The 17,168-nt window shown below is 44.7% G+C and overlaps 1 protein-coding gene across 4 annotated transcripts in view; it reads right to left on the bottom strand.

The window, feature by feature from the left end:
* The window catches only part of LOC117359556 (multidrug resistance-associated protein 1-like), a 128,267-nt gene that overhangs the window by 39,602 nt on the left and 71,497 nt on the right, over positions 1-17,168 (bottom strand). For all 4 annotated transcript variants that reach the window (XR_004539264.1, XM_033942530.1, XM_033942531.1 and 1 more), the window contains exons 14-19: positions 16,474-16,641; positions 11,784-11,970; positions 10,875-10,944; positions 9,111-9,171; positions 8,248-8,467; positions 6,616-6,770 (exon numbers count right to left, since the gene is read on the bottom strand). Coding sequence is in view for 3 of the 4 variants with exons in the window: in XM_033942530.1 (XP_033798421.1) it covers positions 6,616-6,770; positions 8,248-8,467; positions 9,111-9,171; positions 10,875-10,944; positions 11,784-11,970; positions 16,474-16,641 (861 nt within the window). In the remaining variant the exon portion in view is untranslated. The remainder of the gene's footprint in view (positions 1-6,615; positions 6,771-8,247; positions 8,468-9,110; positions 9,172-10,874; positions 10,945-11,783; positions 11,971-16,473; positions 16,642-17,168) is intronic.

Raw genomic sequence — 17,168 nt, 5'->3', positions numbered from 1 at the left:
ATCGCTCCTCGATGGCCCCGCCAGCCTTGGTTTTCCCTACTACTTCAACTCAGTGTCAGGGAACCTCTGCTTCTGCCTGTCTTTCCCTCTCTGCTATCTCAGAGTCGAGGTTCACTGTTACATCCCAATCTTCAGTCTCTTCATCTGACTGCTTGGTTTCTTTCCCCTTGACTTCCTTCCCCGTATCTCAGTCGGTCAGGGAAGTGTTGGAGGCTTCTCGGAAAGTCTCGACTAGACTCTGCTATTCTCAGAAGTGGACTAGATTCTCGTCCTGGTGCTCCTCTCACCGCCAGGACCCGGTGTCGGTCCCTGTGTCTTCGGTTCTGGAGTATTTGCTCCATTTATCTCACTCTGGCCTGAAGACCAATTCCATTCGAGTCCATCTCAGCGCCATTGCTGCCTTTCATCAGCCCCTGGAAGGGAAGGCTCTTTCACTCCACCCCTTGGTTTCCCGTTTCATGAAGGGGCTTTTGAATGTTCATCCTCCCCTCAAACCGCCTCCGGTAGTTTGGGATCTTAATGTGGTTCTAGCTCAACTGATGAAACCTCCATTTGAGCCTATGGATAAGTGTCATCTTAAGTTCCTCACTTGGAAAGTGATCTTCCTACTCGCTCTCACTTCTGCTCAGAGGGTTAGCGAGCTGCAGGCCTTGGTGGCGGACCCACCTTTCACGGTATCCCACCACGACAAGATGGTCCTCCGCACTCACCCTAAGTTTTTGCCTAAGGTGATATCTGATTTTCATCTCAACCAGTCCTTTGTTCTGCCTGTGTTCTTTCCCAAGCCCCACTCTCACCCTGGAGAGGTGGCGCTCCACACTCTTGACTGCAAGAGGGCATTGGCTTTCTACCTTCAACGCACTCAGTCTCATCGTACAGTTCCACAATTGTTTTTGTCCTTTGACCCTAATAGGTTGGGACGCCCAGTTTCCAAGCGCACCTTGTCCAACTGGTTGGCTGCTTGCATTTCTTTCTGCTACGCTCAGGCTGGTCTCGCGCTGCATGGTCGAGTTACGGGACATAAAGTCCGAGTGATGGCAGCTTCGGTAGCTTTCCTCAGGTCCACGCCTATTGAGGATATCTGCAAGGCTGCCACGTGGTCTTCGGTTCATACTTTCACCTCTCACTACTGCCTGGATACACTGTCCAGAAGCGATGGCCGGTTCGGCCAATCGGTATTACGTAATCTGTTTTCTTAAATTGCCAACTTCCCTCCACCCCTTAGTTATTAGCTTGGAGGTCACCCACATGTGAGAATATCATGCCTGCTTGTCCTGGGATAAAGCACAGTTACTTACCGTAACAGGTGTTATCCAGGGACAGCAGGCATATATTCTCACAACCCGCCCACCTCCCCGGGGTTGGCTTCTTTGCTGGATATGTGAACTGGAGACCACGAGGAGGGGATGCGCCCTCCAGTGGAGCAGGAGGCACACATGCGTGATGCAGCACAGCAAGCTTGAATCTTCAATCAAGTTTGCTTGAAATGCTGTCCGCATCGGGGCTCCGTAGATGACGTCACCCACATGTGAGAATATATGCCTGCTGTCCCTGGATAACACCTGTTACGGTAAGTAACTGTGCTTTATGCCTTGTCCGTCTTCTTATTAGAGCCCCATCATTATACTTAACCTTTTGAGTCTTCTGAGCACTTCTCTGCATCTGTGCAGATTAGCCAAAAGCCTCATTAAATAAGCTGTGTGCTGGTATTAAGTTTCAAGTTTATTCAAATTTTGTTATCCCATCTTTTCAAAATTTCAAAGCGGCTAACATTCATAAAACATTTGAGAGGGTAAAGACAGTTAAAACAAAATAATATAAAGACAACAAATATTAAAATGATATCATTTTAGGATAAACAGAACAAAATAAAAGCAGCAATGACAACAATGACTAAGCATTATAGCAGACGACTGTACTGGCCAAAAAGGAAGGGGGGAGAACTACAATATTTTTGAAAGGAAAGAACAAATAAGGATAAAACAAAAGGTAGGGTAGACATAGCAGATTTTACTATTTGGTTAAAAGAGAACATCCTTACAAGGGCCCAAATTCACTAAGCAAACCGATCGTGTATCGTGCAAATTTTCCTCCAACCCCATTCACTAAATCCTGTAGCGATCCGATCCCGACCCTCCCATGCAAATTAGCAAAACCCCATGCAAAATAGCCAATCGATTGATTCACTAACAATTGCTCGGCTATTTTGAGTCGGGTTTTACTACTGACAAACCCGACTGCTGAGACCTCTCGGTAACTGACTTACCGTCAGGTCTGCAGGTTTTTTGACAAGCCTGCCTGTCTTTTTTATTTATTTTTTCCATGGCACAGATATTTTGCATGTGTTACACACGCAAATTATCTGCCCCCTAAAAAAAATGAATAAAAAAGATAGGCAGGCCTGTCAAAAATACCCCCCCACACAAACGCGCCCCCCCAAGAACGGCCGCTTCCCACCCCCGACCGGCATGACCCTCGCCATGCGGACGGTTGGGCTGAAAAAAGCATCTTCAAAGAACATAGTTTTTAAGCTTGATCTAAATTTGTCTAATTAATTAATTTCTCGAATATAAGTTGGTGCCGAGTTCCATAATGTGGGGGTGGTGACAGAGAAAATGCAATTTCTCATAGTATTGATAACCCTTAATGATTGGATTACGAGTAAGTTCTGGTAAGATGAATGGAGTGTACAATGGGAGGAGTGTGGTATAAGAAGTCTATTAATGAATTTTGGTTGTCCAGTTTGTCTAGTTTGCAATATGCAAACTTTTATGCAAGTTTAGCTCCTGTACAAAACCATTTTTTTTTTACCTGTGTTTCACCGTCATCTAAAACTGAATACACTTCCCCCTCCCCATTCGCGGTTCCTGCACTCGCGGTTTCATATAATCGCGATTTTTTTTCTGGGGAGGGGGAAAATTAAAAAAACAGTCTTTTTTCCTCCCTACCGCCTTCCCGGCCTTACCTGGTGGTCTAGAGGGTTTTCAGGGCAGGAGCAATCTTCCTACGCTCCTGCCCCATGCAGATCGCCATCAGGAAATGGCTGCTGGGAGTTCCCGTAGTCTCTCGAGACTATGTCGGGAACTCCCTACAGCCATTTCCTGATGGCGATCTGCACGGGGCAGGAGCGTAGGAAGATCGCTCCTGTCCCGAAAACCCTCTAGACCACCAGGTAAGGCCGGGAAGGCGGCAGGGAGGTGGGGGTGGGTCAGAGCCGGATAATCGCGGTTTTTCGGCATTCGCGGTCCGGCTCTGCCCGTATCCCCCGCAAATGACGAGGGAGAAGTGTATCACTAAAACCGAACTCCTTATCTTTCTGCCTAAACCCACCTCCCACTGTTCTCTATTTCTATAAAGAACACTCTCCTCTGTGTCTTGTCAGCTCGCAACCTCATGGTAATCTTTGACTCCTCTCTCTCCTTCTTTGCTCAGATCCAACAAACTGCTAAAACCTGAAGTATCAGTGTGGGGGGGAGGTGAGGGGGGCAATGCCCTCTCTTTCACCAATCCACTTGGGCATGAAGCACCAGTGGGGGATGAGGGGGATAGTGCTTCCTCCTCTATATTACCAAAATCCGACCTCTCCTCTCTAAGCACACTACCATAACCCTTTTCAATGCTCTCATCACCTTTCATTTAGACTACTGCAACATACTTCTCTCAGGTCTTCTGCTCAACCATCTCTCTCCCCTTCAATCCATTCAAAATGATGCTGCACGACTCATATTCAGTAAGAGCTTGCCATGCTCACATTACCTCTCTCCTCAAGTCACTTCATTGACTCCTCATCAGTTTCTGAATACAATTCAAATTCTTCTTACTGACTTACAAGTCCATTCACTCTGTAGCCCCTCAATATCGCTCATCACTTATCTCCCCTATGCTCCCCTCTGCCCCGTGAACTCCATTTATCGGGTAAGTCCATCTTATCTGTACCCTTCTCCTCCACCACCAACTCCAGACTCCATCCCTTTTTTCTTGCTATGCCATATGCCTGGAACAGGCTGCCAGTCAATATGTCACGCTCTGTCTCTAGTAGTACAGTACTCCCCTAATATTTGCAGGGGTTCCATTCCAGGAACCCCCGCGAATGTTGAAAAAACGTGAATACAGTTTTTAGCGGGGGAGACAGGAGAGGGCAGCCGGAGAGGCAGGAGAGAGCAGCCGGAGCGCCGGCGAGTGAAGGAAATCACTCGCGGTATGCTCCGACCGCCTCTTCCTGCACTAAAGTCGGGCCTCACCAATCAGGAGCTGCATGTCAAAGCAGCTCCTGATTGGTGAGGCCCAACTTTAGTGCAGGAAGAGGCGGTCAGAGCATACCACGAATGATTTATTTCACTCGCCGGTGCTCCGGCTGCTCTCTCCTGCCTCTACGGCTGCCCTCTCCTGCCTGGTCATTCGCGGTCAGAAAATACTGCGAATGACCGGGATTGCGAATTGCCAACCGCAAATGATCGGGGGAGCACTGTATTCAAATGCAAGCTAACAGCCCACTTTTTTAAGCTGCTTTCAAACTCTTAATTCCCACTCACCATCAGATACCTATACCCATCATATCATTCCTTCTGCTTGAAACTTCCCAACCCTGAGATGTCCTTTCTGTCTGTCCAAATTAGATTGTAAGCTCTTCGAATCAGGGACCATCTACTGAAAATTAAATGTACAGCACTGAGTACGCCTTTCAATGCTATAGAAATGATAAATAGTAGTAGAACTTATACAAATTTTGTACTGTATCACACACTAACACTATGCAAGCCTTGTGCACTTTACTACATTAACCTATAGATTTGTAACGTGCAGAATGTAAATTTTAGGCAAAACTGTGGTATCTTATAGGGATTAGTGGGGACCTCGTATATCAATACAACTAAATCATGGCTCCACAGTGATAACACTAGTTCAGCAGATCTTCAGATGGTTTAATTATATTGGAATGTAAATTTTTTTCCCCTTTATTTAATTTTCCAAAATACATTTCCAAGCATAATCATCTTGAACAGAAAAATTGACAGAAATAAAATCACAAATCTAAGGAAAACACCAAATCAAACTTCAGGAAATCAAACAATTCTATCATTCTCAAGTCCTCATGTGAGATTCCAAGATTCATTAAGTGACTAAACATAATATAGGAAACATATTAAAAGAAGAAAAAAGACAGCCTATAATGGTAGGAGATTAATTCTACATTTAGAAGTTGTTATATCTTATTCTTTATCAAGGCGTTTTAGAGACAAAAATCCAGTCAGCTGGGATGGATCGAAGAAAACATATTTATAGGATTTATCTAATTATGCATTAGATATACCACCAATAGAAGTTGCTGCTGGTTTCATCAACAGAAATTCTCTCCTTCTTCTCTGAGTATCTTTAGAGACATCAGGAAACATTAATATTTTTTGTCCCAGAAATTTGACTTATTCTTAAAAAAGAACCTCATTATCCAGTTCATATCAGGCGCTAACGCCACTGTTACTAATAACGTTGCTGGTTTCACAAGTGCTTCCTCAGAAGTTTCCAATAATTCGGAAACATCAAGGGGCTTGTCCTGACAATTTTGATCTTGATCTGATTGTTCCTGACGTTTCTTGTCAGGAAGATAATACACTTTAACAAAAGGAGGTAATGATTGTTCTGGAACATTCAGAACTTCCAAGAAGTATCTTTTCAACATATCTCGAGGTGTTGTCATAGGAATTTTAGGAAAATTTAAAATCCGTAAGTTGTTTGCCCGATTGTAGTTTTCAAGAGATTCTAATTTTCTCCGCATACTAATATTGTCTTTAACTTGCATTTCTTGAAGATTTTTAATTCTTTTCAATTCTATATTCAGTTTCTGAGTTTCAATTTTACCTATTTCAACTTCCTGCTTAAACTGCAAAATTTCTTCTTTCTGTATCTTTAATTTTCCTTCAATCTCCTTAACTTGTGGGGAAAAAGTTTCCCCTAAGTTCACCACTAAATCCCAAATGGTCTCCAGCGTGACTTCTGGTGGTTTTACTAACAAGGAAAAGTCTTGCTAAGGCATTAAAGTCTTACCAGCTGCTGGTTTTGCCTCCAATGTCCCTTGTACCAGCTCCTCAGATCTTCCAGCCACAGGCAGCTCCAGGGACTCAAGTTCCCCTGCTGACTCCAACAGCAAGCCCTCAGATGGACTAGCCTCTCGCGGTATGAGTCCTGCCTCTCCGGGCATGCTCAATTCCTGCGGAGAGCTTGCTTGCTATGGCTGTGGGGGCGGAACTCTATGGTCTGGGCTCAGAGTCGCATCAAGCCCCAAGTCGTCCGCAACGGCGTCACTTGCTGGCATCGGCAACAGGCTGATCTGAACCTCCTGTAAGACGCCGAAGAATCTCATCTATCATGCAGCTAGAAGGTATCCCGGGAGGTTGGGAGGCTCCACCAACTCTTTTCCCCCTCTGTTTTGGCATAGTGGAAAATGAAAGGTATGTAAATGGGGAAAGTTCTTAGGCGTCTCTCCCATTAAATGGCTGCCTTGGCCATCTTGGAATCACCATCTTGGAATGTAAATTTTAGGCATTATTATCAATATGTAGTTGCAGACTTAGGAAAAGCTTCAGCCTTGACTAAAGTTTATTTATTTATTTTTTTTACCTTGGTGAATCGATTCAGGACCTGCCCCATTGGTGTACTTTCAAAGAAAAGCAGTGGCAGGTGCAAAATACTGTCTAACATCTGGTGATGGAGGGCCCGAGAGGCACAGATTGTGCCTTTAGTGAGGATGTATGCACCATAGCACACCAGGAGACCTAGAAGAAGAAAAATTAGGGAGACTAAATTTAAGCTTAGGATGGAGCTGGAAGGAATAAGCAAGGAAGGCAGAGCAAAGGCAGATGCATCACACACACTCAGGTTTTCAGGATATCAACAATGAAGATCCATGAGCTCAGTCAGCCTATACAGTTTCCAATGCATATAAACTGATCTCCCTATGATCTCATTGTAGATATTCTGAGAACACAATTGGCCGAGAAAGCCCAGAACAGGTTTATGAAGCCCTGGCATCAGGGTTGGTGCAAAAGAATTGGGTACCCTTCCCCAATTAAGAGTACACATCTATTTTATTCAACATCGTTATGGTACCAGAGGGTGTGTGTGTGTCAAGGGAGCATCCGGTGGCAGGAGAGATTGGGCATCCCTCCTCCCTGGCATGGAGGTGTTGCTAAAGAGGGAATGACTCCCTAGCAGAATTTTAACACAGGTTTTCAAATTACACTGCTGATCAGGTAGCATACCCCTCTCAATTTGAACCCATTCCTTAGCTGGGAAATCATGCCAGTCCAAAATTGCCTTAAGTTGCGCAGCCCAATAGTACTTTGTAAAGTCTGGAATGCCCATCCCCCTTTGAGTGCACTTGCATTGAAAACCTTGCCTGGATACTCTGGGAGGGTGCTTTTCCGAGATGTATGAGATAACCATTTTTTTTATTTTTAATGAATTGTACCAACCTATTTTGTGGTATAGCTTTAGGAAGGGATTGGTGTAATTATAGAAAATGAGGTATGATATGATTTTGCAAACACTTATTCGGCCCAACCACAAATAGTGAAGTCTGTGCCAATAATCAAGAGACATAGATATATCTGGAAGCAATCTACTACCGGAATAACCTCCCTGCCCCGCTGCGGAACATAGGCTCATTCCAATTATTCCGAAAGCATCTGAAAACCTGGCTTTTCTCCAAAATGTAAAGCTATCTATTTAAAATGTAAAGCTAGCTATCTTCTTCATAACCTCTAATTTTTTATCATGTCCTTCCCTCATTTATTGAATTTATCTGTAAACCGTGTCGAGCTCTATCTTTATGGAGATGATGCGGTATACAAACTTTAAAGTTTAGTTTAGTTTAATTTACTACCTACGCCCTATTCTATAACATGCGCACCTAAAATTCATAGCATGCAACTCATAAGGGGGCATGGTTATGGGAGGGGCATGAGAATCCCCAGAAATTAGGCACGGTGTTATAGAATATCTGCATTTGCACCTGCCATCAGCTGGGCACAAGCATTTACATCAGCTTTTGGCAGGCGTACGCGTTCTCACCTACAGTTAGCCGCAAAATGTGTGCTAAGCTAGCATTTTATAAAGGTCGCTCCATGCAGAGCACCTTTTACAGAATACTAGCTTAGCGCGGATCATAAGGGTTTATAACTTGGGCAGCATTAACAGAATCTGGCCTCAAAAAAGCAAAATTGTACGGACACTCCTGAGCTATACTCTTACCTTGCACAAGCCCCATCAGCCCATAGATTCCAAGTCTATTGTTTCTCAAACTCTGCCATTCTGTGGCATCTTTCACTTGCTCTGCTTCTGTACTCCACAAGCTTAGCCACAGATTCTGCCCTATGGCTGCTGCATTCTGACCTGTGTAGATTACTATGGTCAGACTCACCCAGAACCAACCAAAGGCTTGCAAATATTTCATTACGACAGATGTTTTCATCTGCATGCAAGAAGAAAAATAAGAGTTAAGAGTTGAACAAATGAAAAATGTGGGGAGGATTATTACTTGCAGGGGTAGATTTTAATTTTTTCATAGAAACATGATGGCAGATAAAGGCCAAATGGCTCATCTAGTCTGCCCACCCACAGTAAACATCTCTTTTTCTCTCTGAGAGATCCCACGTTCCTACCCCAGGCCCTCCTGAATTCAGACACAGTCTCTGTCTCCACCACCTCTTCTGGGAGACTGTTCCACGCATCTACCACCCTTTCTGTAAAAAAGTATTTCCTTAGATTACTCCGGAGCCTATCACCTCTTAACTACATCCTATACCCTCTCATTGCAGAGTTTCCTTGCAAATGAAAGAGACTCAACTCATGCGCATTTACATTACGTAGGTATTTAAACATCTCTATCATATCTCCCCTCTCCCGCCTTTCCTCCATGAGATTCAATTTAGTTGATTTTGCTTTGTCTGTATTCCCCAGACCTTATTATTTCTGAAAATGTTGCAAAATAGCTTTGCACATGTTGTTTAAAACTTTAGAATCTCTTAAAGGAAGGTAAGCAATATCAAAATATAAGGATGCTGACAGAGTTCAACATACTTCTGCACAAAATTTACAAGAAACAGATTGCTTACATTTCCAGTGATTACTTTTTCTTTCTTCATTAGAGGCACTTTCTTCTGATCATAATATGCACTGAAATGACAAATTTGTTTTTAAAGAGCCTGTTTAAACTAAATGATCATACAACATGAATAGTCTTAGAAATGACTACAGTGCACCTGGGCTGTCAATTTAGTTATCCGAGGTAGAGAGATGTATGTAGTAGAGAATGACACGGTGGCAGTTACCTCTGGGTAGCTGCGGGTAACCCACCAAAATGGTGAGGGGGAAAAAGTGCTCACTGCGGGCACGGGGACAAGGCCATCCACTGCCCCGTGGAGTGGTGAATGGCCTTGTCCCCGCAGTTAAGAAAGGGAAGGCGCGCGGTCCCCTCCCTAACTCCGGCCAAATCTATCTCCCTCCCCCTTACCTTCGTGGCGCTTTAGAAAAGAAACTGAAGCCGGAAAAGTTTTACTGTGCCGCCCTGCAGTCGCGTGTGTGTGGGCGGAAGCTTCTCCTCTGATGCAACTTCCGGATGCGTCAGAGAAGAAGCTTCCGCCCACACACACGCAACTGCAGGGCGGCACAGGCAGGTTTCGTCGGCTTCAGTTTCTTTTCTGAAGTGCTGCGAAGGTAAGGGGGAGGGAGGGAGATAGATTTGGCTGGAGGGCGGGAGGGAAGACCTGCGCGCCTTCCCTCCTTTAAGTTTCTTTACGCCACGAAGGTAAGGGGGAGGGAGATTCTCAGGCCGCTGAAGGGCAGTGAGGTAGCGAGAGGGAAGGGTAGATGCTGCAGGAACGGTGCGGTGAATGGGAGAGCGGTGAAGGGGACGGGGCGGGGACGGGACGGTGAACGGGACGGCAGGTCCGGGGCGGTGAAGGGGACCGTGGTCCGGTGACGGGGCAGTGACGGGGACAGATTTTTTCCCCATGTCATTCTCTAGTATGTAGCTCGATGCATTTGAATGACTTCATGAGTTCATTTTCATTCCAGCACCAAGAATAAAAAAAAAAAAATCACCCCTGACCAGTGGCGTAGCAAGGGTGGGAGGCGCCTGAGGAGGTGGCGCCCCCCCTCCTCGCTGCCTTCTCTGCTCCCTGCCGCACTACCCTTCCTTTCGCCTGTACCTGTTTAGCTCCCCAGCATGAGCAGCAACTCTAACTTGCTGCCTCCGCCTGCATCGGCTCTCCTCTGATGTCACTTCCTAGTCGCGGGACCCAGAAGTAACATTAGAGGGGAGTGCCGAGGCCAGCTTATGCAGAAGGTTGGAGCTGCTGCTCGCTGGTGAATAGCTAAAGGTATGGTGGCGGGGAATTGAAGGTGCGCACATGGTGGAGGACTGGGAAGGAGAGGGAGAGCCCCCACCAAGACGGCACGCGGGACGGTCCAACCCCCCACCCCCTTACTACGCCACTACCCTCACCATCACTGTTGCTCAGAGAATATTAAAACATAAATAATAAAACAATGCAATCAGAAAGATAAACCTCATATAAACCAAAAAAAAAAATCACACCCAAATAATAAATCAACAAAATTACTTTGGGGAACAAGAGTGCTGTGATGTGACTGTTCAGGCCTGACTTCTAAAAAGGCAAGCTGGAAAGTGCATGAATACCTATAGCAGTGGAAAAGCTCACTGAAAGACAACAGAGCTATTTCACAAACCAAGCACTCTTGACAGCAACTAGGACGATCCTGGATTACCAAGCCTCTGGGGGTTCTCTGTATGTTAGTTCTGAATTCTACAAACCACATAACACAGTAAGAAAGTATGAATGGTTTCCAGTACTTACCAGTATGTCACATTTTCTTTATTTTGCTCAATGTTTCTTTTAATTTTTTTAATTCCCTTTATGACATTAACTATAGCAAAAACAAAAACACAAAATATTTTAGCATTATTTACTTTTAATTCTAAAAAGCTTAATTCTGTGTATTGTTTAAAGCAAGTGAGAAACAGAAAACCATTTTTAACTCAAGAACACCATTTTTATCCTGAGGGAAATGCTTAATGCATAACCCAGATGTTAACACGGTCCTTCAATGGGACACAACCTGGATGTCAGAGGCCTTCAATGCAACACCACCCTACTTGGCTTGTTATGCAATAAGTAGTATATTAAACTGTGAGGGGTTCACTGCTGTTTCTGTATTACTTATTGAATGCAAAGCTATTTTGGTCCTTATTATGACCCAGTGTGACAGGTCCTACGTCCCCATTCCAGAAGGTGGCAAAAACTCATTTCTAGTCATGTGGAACAGTGTTAAAGAAGAGTGTGGAGAAGTACAAAAAAGCTGCATAATACTGAATAAGGAATACCTATAATACTGGCACACAATTGAGGCAGTTTATTTCATAAAATCAAGTAATGGTTAGATCAGCAGGCTAAGAACCAGGGAAGCAAGGGTTCAAATCCCACTGTCACTTCCTATGACCCAGGTGGACAAGTAACTTAACCCTCCATTGTCTCAGAAACAAACTTAAATTATAAGCTCTCAGGGGACAGAGAAATACCTACAATATGGGAATGTAATTCACTATGAGCTACCAAAAATGGCAGGAAATAAATTCAAATTCACACAACACTAAGCTGAGTAATAACAGAAGCATATCGCTAAATAAAGGAAGATGTACAAGAATAATTCATTTCAGGAAGGTGATACATCTTCCATAGCAATCAGAGGCATACAAAAGTACTCACTCTCTGTGCAGGCACTGGTATCCAGTTTGGTTTCATCCATGGATGTCTGAAGAAACTCGGTAAAGTTTTGTCGCCGACAGAGGAGCTCCTCATACGTGCCCATTTGTGCCACTCTTCCACTTTCCATTACTATGATTAGATCTGCCTCGGGCAGAACAGTCAGGTTATGGGTCACTAAAACACGGGTCTAAAACACCAAGGGACACCAGTTAATTAGCACAAAGAGAGCAGTTGATTGTTAGTGTATGGGTGGAGTATGGTAGGTACAGTGGAACATCAGGATAGTTTGCCTGGAGAGGGGAATGGGTAAGACAGTCATACTGGCAATAGGAACAGGAAGACCAGTTCAGCATTACTAGCCATAAGATGGGAGGGAGGGGGGGAGAAACAGCCCTTTCCCAACTATGCCTTTATAGACACACAATTTTTTTGGATTGCACAGCTCATAAAATACATTGGATACAGGGAGAAACTTGAAGAGGTAAATGTATGACAGATCCTCGAGGCCCACAGGAAACCCAGGTTTTCAGGATATCAACAGTGAATATGAATGATTAAGGCTGCATGAACTGCCTCCTTGATATGCAAATCTCTCTCATGCATATTCATTGTGGATATCCTGAAAACCTGAGCTGCCTTTGGCTCTCAAGGACTGAAATTGAGTAACTCTGATGTATGAGACTTGAAGACTTAAATATGTATACACTAGAGCAGTGATTCTCAAAACTTTCCTAGAGGACCACCAGCTAGACAGGTTTTCAACATATCTCTAATTAATATGCATGAGAAAGATTTGCCTATAATGGAGGTAGCAGGCATACAGATCTCTATTGTGCATATTCATTAAGATGTCCTAAAAACCTGACTAGCTGGTAGTCCTCCAGACAGGTTTGAGGATCACTGCCCTGGAGGAAAAAGGGACAGGAGAGATATGATACAGATGCTTAAATATTTAACAGGAAGTAATATAGAAACAAATCTTTCTCAGAGGCGGGGAAACACCAGAACTAGGGGACATAAATTGAGTGATGCGGCAGAGGAACGGCCCAGGCCACGAAGGAGCCTGTCCACATTGCTGCAGACGCTGCTGGTTTGTTATAAGGTACACTTAGTCTCGTGGTTCGGATGGGAGCGAGAAATGGGTTGGCAAGGGGTCGGGGTGCGTGGCGGCGGCAGAGGGGGGATAGAAAGATGCTACACGGGGGATGGGAGGAAGGGATGGATAGAAACTGCAAGGGATGGGAGGGAGGGATACAAGCTGCAAGGGTTCTGCTGCACAAGGGATGGGTGAGAGGGGAGGAAAGATGCTGCACATGTGGGGGAGAGAAAGGAAATAGAAAGAATTGGGGTGGAGAAGAGGAAGGGAGAGATGATCATTGTACATGGAAAAAATAAGACATCCCTGAAAAAAAGACCTAGTGCCTTTTTGGGGCCCAAAATTAATATAAGACAGTGTCTTATTTTCGGGGACATCAAAAAAATAGTGCCTCAGTTGTGACTTCAATATAATCAAGAGATGTAGTGATTGTCTCAGTTATTTTACATACAGGCTCACTATACATATTTATTTTCCAAATGTATAGACCTTCAAACCACCATAAGGGTACATACCCCTGGCCGTAATACTCTTTGTCAGTCCACCTTTTATTGACACATTTATTAATTTTTTTCCTTTTATTTTTTGTTCATTACCAATATTATTTAAGTAGTTTATTTTTTGTTCATTATCAATGTTATTTAAGTAGTTTAAAACCAATATGACATCACTTAGCTCTGGCTTATAGGGAGAGGTGAAGAATGGACAGCATCACTATAAGCCACAGCTAAGTGATGTCATATTGGTTTTAAACTACTTAAATAATATTGATAATGAACAAAAAATAAAAGGAAAAAAATTAATAAATGTGTCAATAAAAGGTGGACCGACAAAGAGTATTACGGCCAGGGGTATGTACCCTTATGGTGGTATAAAGGTCCATACAATTGGAAAATAAATATATAGTAGGTCTGTATGTAAAATAACTGAGACAATCACTACATCTTTTGATTATTTTCGGGGAAACACGGTAGTAATATTAGGAAATATTTTTTTCATAGATTGGGTGTTGGATGCCTGGAAAACCTTCCAGGGGAGGTGTTAGAGACAAAAACAGTGATGGAATTCAAAAATATGTGGGCTAAACAGAAGATTCCTACACAAAAAGAAACAAAACCTAAACGGTAATAGATCATATACCCTCTTTCTGTGGTTTACATTTATTATATGCAGGTACTTTCTTTGTCCCAAGTGGGGCTCACAATCTGAGTTTTGTACCTGGGGCAATGGAGGGTTAAGTAACTTGCCCACAGTCACAAGGAGCTGCAGTGGGACTTGAGCCTGGGTCCCCAGCAGTGTTCCCTCTAAGCGGGCGGGTGTTGTGAGCAAACTTTTTTCACTGTGAGCTAAAAATATCGGGCGCCAGCAAGTTATGAGCCAAATAAATATGTTGCTTTCTACCACAGAACTTCCTTACGTTTGTATGGAATCTATCCCCTTTCAACTTTAGAGAGTGCCCTCTCGTTCTCCCTGCCTTAGCTACTAAGTCTATTCCCTTCAGTACCTTGAATGTTTCTATCATGTCCCCTCTCAATCTCCTCTGCTCAAGGGAGAAGAGGCCCAGTTTCTCTAATCTTTCGCTGTACGGCAACTCCTCCAGCCCCTTAACCATTTTAGTTGCTCTTCTCTGGATCCTTTCGAGTAGTACCGTGTCCTTCTTAAAGTACCAGTGCTGGACGCAGTACTCCAGGTGAGGGCGTACCATGGCCCGGTACAGCAGCATGATAACCTTCTCTGTCTCTTCAGTCCAGCATCTGCCCCTTCCATTCACTGTCTGTCTTTCCCTGCCATCTCTCCTCCTGCCCCCCCCCCACCCCCCAATTTGGTCTAGCATCCATCATCTTCCTTCTGTTCCCCTCATGGTCTGGCATCTCTATCCTTCCCTCCCCCCTGTGGTTTTTAGCATATCTCTCTTCTCATTTCCTCCACTCAGATCTGATCATTCTCTGCTCTCTCTTCCCTTTTCTTCTCTGGTCTTCCTTCTCTATTTTCTGCCTCCATCTAAATTAAATTCTTTCTTACTATTTAGTCCCGTTTCCCTCTTTTCACTGTGTCTACACACAGCTTGTCACCCCTTTCCCTCACCCCTCCATTATCTTACTATTTTCTTCCCCCTTTATTTATCTCCTCCTTCCATCCAGTATGTGTTCTTTCCCCACTTCCATTCAGCATCTGCTCTCCCTTCTCAACTGACATCCATCTGCCTTCTGCTCTCTCTCCCTTCTTCTCACTTCCATCATCTGTCCCCTTCTCTCTCTCTCTCATCTCCTCCATTCCATCATCTGCCCCTTCTCTCTCTCTCTCTCTCTCTCCCCCCCCCCAACTTCCATCATCTGCCCCCTTCCCCTCACCTTTGTGGGTCACTTTCTTTCCCCTGAGGGTGGCTCATGTCACAGGGGAAGCTTTGGCCGAGCAGAACCGCTTGATTGACAGTGGAACTTACTTGATTGATGTCGATGCTGGGGCCCGTTGCCGTTTGAAGGAAAAAAAAAAAGGTGGAAAAAAGGAACCTGTAAAGGCGAGAGGAAGGGAAACCTCCAGGACAGCTGCTTTTTGCCCTCCTTCAGCGGCCCAAGAGTTCAGACCAGCAGCGGCAGCTCTGTATGCTTTTAACTTCGGCACAGAGCTGCCCCTAATCAATAGTTTAGCGCGGTTTCATGAGGCAGCCTCGGGGCCTTTGATAGCCGGCCCGCTTCGATGATGCGATGTGGGCCGGCCTAGCAAAGGCCCCGAGGCTGCCTTATGAAACCGCGCTAAACTATTGATTAGGGGCAGCTCTGTGCCGAAGTTAAAAGCATACACAGCTGCCGCTGCTGGTCTGGAGGTGCGGAGACAAGGCAGGAGGCAAACGCGGTGGAAGGCAGGAGTCCCGGCGAAGGCAGGAGTCCCGGCACAGCGACTGCAACAGGAAGTTGCAAGTCAGCTGACGCCGGCCTTTCGTTGCGGCGGGGACCGAATCCTTCGCGGACCGGCAAGATTTTGTTTGCGGACCGGCGGTTGAAGAACTGTGCTCTACACTGTGTGCGCTGTGACGAGAAACTTGTGCGCTGCGAGGTAATATTTTGTGCGTCAGCGCACCCCAGCGCAGCTTAGCGGGAACACTGCCAGGTTCTCAGCACACAGCACTAACTGTTAGGCTACTCCTGCATAAATCATCAGGTACACTGTGGCCAATTTGTGGGACAGACTGGAAAGACCATACAGGTCTTTATCTATTGTCATTTACTATGTCACTATTTTAGGACACATTATTAGAAAGAAATGTAGACCCCCTGCACTGCTCCCTGTGACCCTTGGCAAGTCACTTAATCCTCCACTTCCCCAGATACATTAGACAGATTGTGAGCCCATCGGGACAGATGGAAAATTCTCAAAGTACCTGTATGTAAACTGCTTTGAATGTGGTTGTATAACTACAAAAAGGCGGTATACAAGTCCCAATCCTTTTCCCCTTTTTCCCCCCTGCCTGGATATCAGCTGTTATTAAAACTTCTCCACCTGGCTGAAAATCCTACTTTTCTCCACATACACTCACTAGTGTTGATACAGTCTTCCACACTCTTAGGCTATGGCTTAGCCCCTTTTTTCTCATACCTTGCTTTTCAGAAGTCCACTAGGCCCGATGACATGCTCAAAGAGGTGGCGTGCTACATGCACATCAACTGCAGACAGCGGATCATCTAGCAGGTAGATATCTGCACCGCTGTAGACAGCCCGAGCTAGGCTGACTCGCTGCTTCTGGCCCCCGCTCAAGTTCACACCCTGCAATGAAGAGGTAACTGGCTACAGCCCAGCAGAGGAGGAGAAGAGGCAGTGTAGTGCATATGATACTGGAAGACATGTGAGAAAAACTGCAGCCTCAATAACCCAAGTGTCGTAAAAATCCACCAATAACAACAAATAACTCTCTCACACAAAAAGTGCTAGGTACTTTTTTCTATACAAAACATTTTGCACCTGCACAGACTCATACAAAAAAATTAAAGGAAAAAGTCTTACCACTCTACAGATGTGGCTTAAGGTGTACAGGGTGATAATCTCATTGGCATAAAACACCTCCTGTGTTCTTGAAAAAAGCTCTGTGCGGTGCAATGTTAATAAATAGTGATAGCGAGATAGAAAAAAAAACCCCGACTTATCTCTCCAGAAAGATCAGCACATTGACTGTGGCCAGCGTTTCACAATTCAGCTGCCTCAAGGTGTGACATAGTCAATCGAGCCTTTTAAGAGGAACGCTAAAACAGCGTCTCTGTGCACTCAAAGACATATTAACGCCATACTTTAGCATT

This window comes from Geotrypetes seraphini, chromosome 4 (genome assembly GCF_902459505.1).
Source record: "Geotrypetes seraphini chromosome 4, aGeoSer1.1, whole genome shotgun sequence".
Taxonomy (NCBI): Eukaryota; Metazoa; Chordata; class Amphibia; order Gymnophiona; family Dermophiidae; genus Geotrypetes; species Geotrypetes seraphini.
The sequence above is the reverse complement of the archived record's forward strand: the minus strand, read 5'-3'. Positions and strand labels throughout refer to the sequence as shown.